General features: G+C 46.2%; 1 protein-coding gene across 1 annotated transcript; it reads left to right on the top strand.

Moving 5' to 3' along the window:
• The first annotated feature begins 2,137 nt into the window (after nucleotides 1-2,137).
• Nucleotides 2,138-4,631, top strand: LOC134562452 (zinc finger protein with KRAB and SCAN domains 8-like). Its single transcript, XM_063419845.1, has one exon. The coding sequence runs from the start codon at nucleotides 2,672-2,674 to the stop codon at nucleotides 3,284-3,286; it is 615 nt and encodes a 204-aa protein (XP_063275915.1). The 5' UTR covers nucleotides 2,138-2,671; the 3' UTR covers nucleotides 3,287-4,631.
• The last annotated feature ends 2,326 nt before the right edge of the window (nucleotides 4,632-6,957 follow it).

Genomic DNA, 6,957 nt, shown 5'->3' with positions numbered 1-6,957 from the left:
AGATTGGGTAGTGTGTAGATAAAGATATGAATATGCATTTGTAACTTAGGGATAAAAAAGCCTCTGGACTTGAAGTGAAGGTATTGATTGATCAACTCGATCTCTCGATCCAACCACCACCTTCTGTAGCCTGAGGAACGATCTTTGACAGGGAGCCAAATGGGATTTTAAGGTACTATCTATTGCGGTCCTTGTTGCCTGGGATCTGGGCCCCAGGGTCCCCCCCTTCTCCCCCTTGCGGCGCTTGTCGCCGGTGCGCAGGTCGGGACCGCCGGGGACTCAGTGTGGGGTGGGACCCCAGGACCCCCCATTGCCACCGCGGCCCTGCGGCTGGGAACTCTGCCGGGTTCGGGATCCCTCACTGCCATCGTGACCCTGTGGCCAGGGATTCTGTGCGGGTTCAGAATCTCGGGACCTTTTCTGTCACTGTGATACCCGCAGCCGGGACCCCTGTCTGGGATTTGTTGGGCAGGGTGCTGGGAGAAGTCCAAATAAATCCTCCTGGAGAAACAAATGTGGTTCTGTTGGAGTAGAGATGATCCTGTAGAAAGGGTCCAGTAGAGGTGAGATGGGTCCAGCCTTCCTCTGGAATCCAGTGGAAAACAGGATACCTGGTGTTCCTGAATCTCAGGGGTTTTTAGGTAGGAATGGTTTGCTCTCCCCTCTGGGTGAAGCATCTCACAATGGGATGATGTAATGGTTTCAGTCATGTGGTGAGCCTTAATTGCCCATTACCAGAAGATATTCCCCTGGAGGGAGGACAGGTTGTGGAATAGATAAGGAACATTGCTCCACTGGGTTTTAACAGCTGGCCCATTATCAGAAGGCACCCGCCCCCTCCCCCCTGGAGTTATAAGGAACGGGTCATACAAGAGATAAAGAAAACATCTCCCCAAGCAGTTTGAACATATGGTAAAATAGAATAAACATTGTTGCATAACCCAGGACACAGGGATGGGCTGTTTGCAAGGGAGAGAACAGAGGTGGGCAAGAGGAAGAAATTTGTAGCAGGAAGAGGAAAGAAAGCCAAAGTGAAGCAAAGGAAATGCTCAGGGCAGTTTAGGGGTGGCTGCCAGGCAGTGCTGGCTCTGAGCAACAACATCTGCAGGGGCACAGGGAACTCCCAGCTGATGGGAACAAACTTTGTGGCTGACTGCAGAGGCCACCACAAACCTGAGTGGTTTCCCTGCTGTCCCGCAGCCCTTGCTGGCCCCAGGGGCTGATGGCATTTGTGCTCCCTCAGGTTCATGTCCCCACACCAACACCATGGCAGTGCTGACGCCTGCTGTGTGCAGTGCAAACAGGGGCTCCTGAGGCAGTGCTGCCGTGGCTGTACCTGCAAGGATGCGGCCCCTGTGTGAGCTGGGGGAGAGGCCAGGGCTGCAGAGGGGGGATGTTGTTGGCAGGTGCATGAGGCCGCTGTGGGACGCTGCCCTGGGGTGTCCAGCGCAGTGGGGATGGATCAGCCCCTGCTCTGCTGCTCCTTCCCATCTCCCCCAGGGATCTTGCAGAGCCCCAGCCATGCTGTTTGCCCCCAGCCTGCCCACGGCCAGCCTGGGGCTGCTGACGGGGCTTTTCTGTGCTGAGCATTGGCCTGGGCGTGTTCTGGAGAGAGCCTGGGCAAGGAGTCTTGGGTCCTGTCTTAGGTTGCAATGTAAGATGGAACTAAAAGTAGATATTCTATTACCATCTGTTAAAAACATGTGGGGCAATGTTCTTTATCTCTTCCATACCACTCCCTCATAACTCCTGGGGGTTATCTGCTGTTAATGGGCCAGGTGTTAAAACCAGGCAGGGCAGGTTTTTTTATCTCTTCCATGATCCATCCTCCCTTCAGGGCGATATCTTCTGCTAATGGGCCATTGAGTCTTTCTGCACGACTGATAAAATTTCATCATCCCATTGTGAGATGCTCCACCCACAGGGAGGAGCCAGGCATTCCTACCTGGATATAATCTGAGATGGGAAACACCAGAAGCCGCCTGTTTCCACTGGATTCCCAGAGGAAGACCAGACCCATCTACACCACCACTGGACCTTCAGAGGAAACTTATACACTTCTATAAGATCAAAACCACATCTGTGACTCCAGGAGGACTGCAGCCACGATTTGATTGGACTGCTTCCAACACCGGGTCTCCAGTTGTATTCTGACTCTGCGTTTTTTTGGGGTTTTTTTTGTCCCACATTTTTAATTTAATTTTTAATTTTTTAGTTTAGGCTTCAGTAAAGAGGAAGATGCCCCTGGATTGCCAGGCAGGTGAGGAAGAATTCACTGCCCCTTTCCCCCTCTCCCCTGCTCCATCTCCCAGCCCAGCATGGCCCCTGGCTGCAGGACAGCCCCGCTGCCGACGCCGTCCTGCTGGGGATGCACTGGGGGGATCTCCTTCCCCTTCCCTCTGGCACAGAGGCAAATCCCATCCTGTCCTTGTCCTTCCTCCCCCAGACAAGGAGCTGAGGAAAGAGACCAGGGAGGACAAATCCCTGCAGCAGAACGTCATGGAAGAGGCCATTTTGAGTGGATCTCCAGCAGAGGAATCCAGCAGGGAGGAAAAGCGCCGGAGATGTCACATGAAGAAGGGCTCCAGACCCATCCAAAGAATGCTCTGATGAGGAAATACCCACCCTAGGCCAGGGACGTGGTCAGATATCCAGCAAGAGCTCAGACCTCATGGCCCATGAGCAGCTTCATGACAAAGAGAGGTGCTGTGAGTGCTTGCAGTGTGGGAAGAGCTTTAGCAAGAACTCCTCCCTGATCTGCCACCAGAGGATCCACACTGGGGAACGGCCCTACCAGTGTGGGGAATGTGGGATGGGCTGCAGAGACAGCTCCAACCTGATTGTCCACATGAGGATCCATAATGGGGAGAGGCCCTATGAGTGTGGGGAATGTGGCAAGAGCTTTAGCCACAGCTCCACCTTGACTTTCCACAGGAGAACCCACACTGGAGAGAGACCCTACAAGTGTGGGGAATGTGTGATGAGCTTCAGAGATAGCGCCAACCTTACATGCCACCAGATGATCCACACTGGAGAGAGACCCTACGAGTGTTCCCAGTGTGGGAAGAGCTTTCAGACCAGCTCCACTCTCCTCAGGCACCAGCAGATTCACACAGAGGAGAGGCCCTTCCGCTGCCCCAGCTGTAGGAAGGGCTTCAAGCACAACTCCAACCTCGTCACCCACCTGCGCATCCACACTAGGGAGAGGCCCTACAAGTGTCCCCAGTGTGGGAAGAGCTTCTCTGACAGGTCTAACTTCACCAAACACCAACGCAGACACCGGTAAGGGAAGCCTGCGAGTGCCTTGACTGTGGGAAGATCTTCATGTGTGACTGCAACCTCATCTACCACCAGAGGACGCACATTGGGAAGAGCCCCGGTGACCCACATTTCCCATGATCCATGCTGGGAAGACACCTGTTCCTCTCCCTGCCACTGGCAATGAATGAGTTTGGCTTGAACAAGGTGAGGGTCTGGCAGTGGACTCATTATTGTATTTAATCTCATCTCAGGTCCTTGCCAGGGCCAGCACAGGGACTCTTTCTCTCTCCCAGGGAGAAGGGTGTCCTTTCCAGGCACAGGAAAACCAGTTGGTGTTGTTGTAGTTTTCCCTATATATGGTTTGTGTTACCCCTTCTGTTATCAATATTATTTCTGTTCCTATTTGTTCCTTATCTTGTTGCTGTTCCCAGTAAATTGTTCTTCTCCCAGCCTGGCATCTTTGCCTTTTGTACTTTCAGGGGGAGGCTGGAGGGCAGCGAGCGGCAGCACGGTTTTAGCAGGAGCAGGAAATTGGGGAATCCCATTCCTAAACCCCAGCCCATGGAAACCGAGCATCCCAGCTGGTGCCAGCCCTGGCTGCCCTGGCAGGAGCCTTGGGAGCGGGTCCCTGGCTGGGGCTGTGGGAGCCTCTTCCCTCTGGTGCCCAGGGACAGGAGTGCAGGAACGGCTGGAGCTGGGTCAGGGCAGGTTTTGCTTGGATGTCAGGAGAAGGTTTTTCCCCCAGAGGCTGCTGGGGCACTGAAGGCTGGGATCAGATAAGATCGGGGACTAGAGAAACGAGGGTCCAAACCAATATGGTTATATCACAGGTTCTCCTACTTTATTCCACGAGATGTCGGGTTTTATACAGACAGAATAGTTTACACGAACAGGTGCATTCTGATAGGCAGTGAACATACAGAAGTATGTAAGCTATTGCAGTTTAAGGTAGCCACTGTGTCTTTCCAGTAACTATTCCATGCTAGCAGCACCACTACCTTAACACATTTCCAGTAACAGATAAGGTTATTTGTGCTGCGTATGTGGAATGTACTGAGGCCTGCTAGACCAGGCCTGAGGCCTGGTCTGAGGCCTGGTTTGAGGCCCAGGTGTGGATAGCTCTACCTTATGATATAAGCTATCCTCCTACACATCCCCCCTTTTTTTTCTTTAGAGCTATCCAAACTGGTTCTGTGACACGGTTGGCTGCTTCTACATATACTGTTATAAGCAAAGCACTACTTGAGTTACCCAAGAAAAACCCAAAGATCTTAGCTGCTAAAAGCAAAAAGATGAGAGCACACTATATTCAGTCCTTGCTCTTCATTCATACGCAGGTTCTAGATTAAAGTTTCAAATCATCTGCTGTCTCTTCTTCTTCTGCGTTGCCTGATGATGTTTCACAGCTGAAGACTTCTCTGCAGTCACTGGGCAGCCAGGGTTACTTCTGTCAACGCAGCTGCAATGCTGCATCTCTGTTGCTGTCTCGCTGTCTGGTTGGTAGCTTTCGTTAGTATCTCATTGAGTCTACAGCTTGCAGAAAAGAAACTAAAACAGACCTGGTATGTGAATTAGCATTCTCAGAGACAAGGGAATAGAATAGGAATTTTGCTTACTAATGAAAGTGATAAGCGATTATCAAACTATTTCTGCTATCACCCCAGAGACTGCAAACTGCTGAAACGCTTTTCTTTAGTGAACCTTGACATCTTTCCCCGGGTAAAGATGACAATCTTCACTCCAAGCTGATTCAGCTGTCATTCTGATCGGATCAAATTGTCAAGTTAAGATAACTTGCATATTATTTTTTGGAGCAGAAACCTCTGGGCTTCGTTAACAAGCACCATCCGTCCAAGTTAGAGTTAGAGTTTGGCCAGAACTCAAACCTTAAATTGGAGTGATGTTTTTAGCATATCTTTTAAAGACAATTTCTAACAACAATAAACATAAAATGCCTAAAATACAACCAACTGTCATAATATCTTTGCACAAAAAGACGTTTAAAAGTTAAGATAAAAAATTGTTCCGATCACTCGGGAACTCGTCTTTTCTGGAACTCTTCTTGAAGACAGTTGAGTACCAATTGGAGCAATCACAGGATCAACACCTGATGGAAAAATTATCAGTGCTGCTTCAGGTATCTCTCTCCAAGACCTTCTGAAAAACACTTAAAGGTTTAACAGACTGAAATGCAATGTCTCGAGTCACACAAGAGGTACCAAAACAAGCCCAAAATCTCATTTCAAGCGAAATGCGTAACACAGTTAAAAGAATCAAATGAAACTTCAAAAGGACATACTAAAACATTGCATAAAACATACAAGATTGATTACAAAAGAGACAAACTATATACTTAAAATGACACTTACTTAAGAAAAAATTCTGACTTGCACTTAACAATAAACCATATCTGTTAACAACACAACCATATCTGTTAACAACATTTATGAAATACTTAAATGGCTAAAAGGATAAATAGAATCATTTAAAATGACAAGTACTTGTTAGAAAACCCTATAGACAAATAACACAACATAAAAACTTGAACATCAACTTACAAATGCTACTAATTTATATACTTAACATGTCATCGAATTATATTTTAAAACTCTTATCTTTTAAAACTCTCATACACTAGGACAACTCACAACTAACAATACAATTAAGGATCTAGCAATTTGCATAGTTTTAAATCTTCTTTATCAATGTTCTGTTATTATCATCTCAGTTAAACCGTTAAACCTGTTTCTTCCCTCTTTCTCGCCTTTTCTTTTTCTTTTTCTTTTTCTTTTTCTTTTTCTTTTTCTTTTTCTTTTTCTTTTTCTTTTTCTTTTTCTTTTTCTTTTTCTTTTTCTTTTTCTTTTTCTTTTTCTTTTTCTTTTTCTTTTTCTTTTTCTTTTTCTTTTTCTTTTCCTTTTTCTTTTTCTTTTTCTTTTTCTTCTTTTTTTCTTCTTTTTTTTTCTTTTTTTTTCTTAACTAAACTTTACAAGTTAAACAACCATACCTTTTACAAATTATGAAGCACTCTTTAAATCAACTAACTCTTAAATCTAACATAAGTAAGTCTCAACAAAAATCTACAACTCTCATTAACCTTATAAACTCTATATGTGTGGTAACTCAATAAAAATTCATTATTAATCAAACTCCTTAACATTTAAATATAGACTTAAACTTAACTTAAACTTATCAGGGCCCAAATCCTAAAAACAAGCTTTAAAATTACATGTTTAACAATAATTAACTCAAACTCAAATTAATTCACACATAAATTATCAACATCAAAATGTAGAAACAACTCATCCTTACACAGAGTTAATAACTCTAGCTAAAAACTAATTTCTATTCCATTTTTTGCTTTATCTTTTTCATGATAGGATGTATCTCTCACATTGTATTTCTCACAGTGATGGATTCTTTCACAATAGAGGGACAGATGACTATTTTCCCTTCTTTTTCTGGTGTTTTTCTTGCAATGTCCACTTGTTGCATGTTTTCACTGTCTCTGTTTAACAATCCTGAAGGCTTCCTGGGTAATAGCACGACATAGGGTCGAGTTACGATGCTTGCTTATCTTCAAAGACGATACTGACAGCCTCTGCACTCAGCGAAGGGGGGGCCTGTAAGGGCTTGTGTCAGCTAGTTTTCCTCCTTCGGCCCCTCGATGCCTTCTCATCTTTCGCGCTGCCTCCCGGG

Source organism: Prinia subflava, chromosome 27 (genome assembly GCF_021018805.1).
Source record: "Prinia subflava isolate CZ2003 ecotype Zambia chromosome 27, Cam_Psub_1.2, whole genome shotgun sequence".
Lineage (NCBI taxonomy): Eukaryota > Metazoa > Chordata > Aves > Passeriformes > Cisticolidae > Prinia > Prinia subflava.
The sequence above is the reverse complement of the archived record's forward strand: the minus strand, read 5'-3'. Positions and strand labels throughout refer to the sequence as shown.

Excerpts from the sequence above, each read along its gene's own strand:
- LOC134562452 (XM_063419845.1), top strand. The coding sequence starts at position 2,672 with ATGGCCCATGAGCAGCTTCATGACAAAGAGAGGTGCTGTGAGTGCTTG.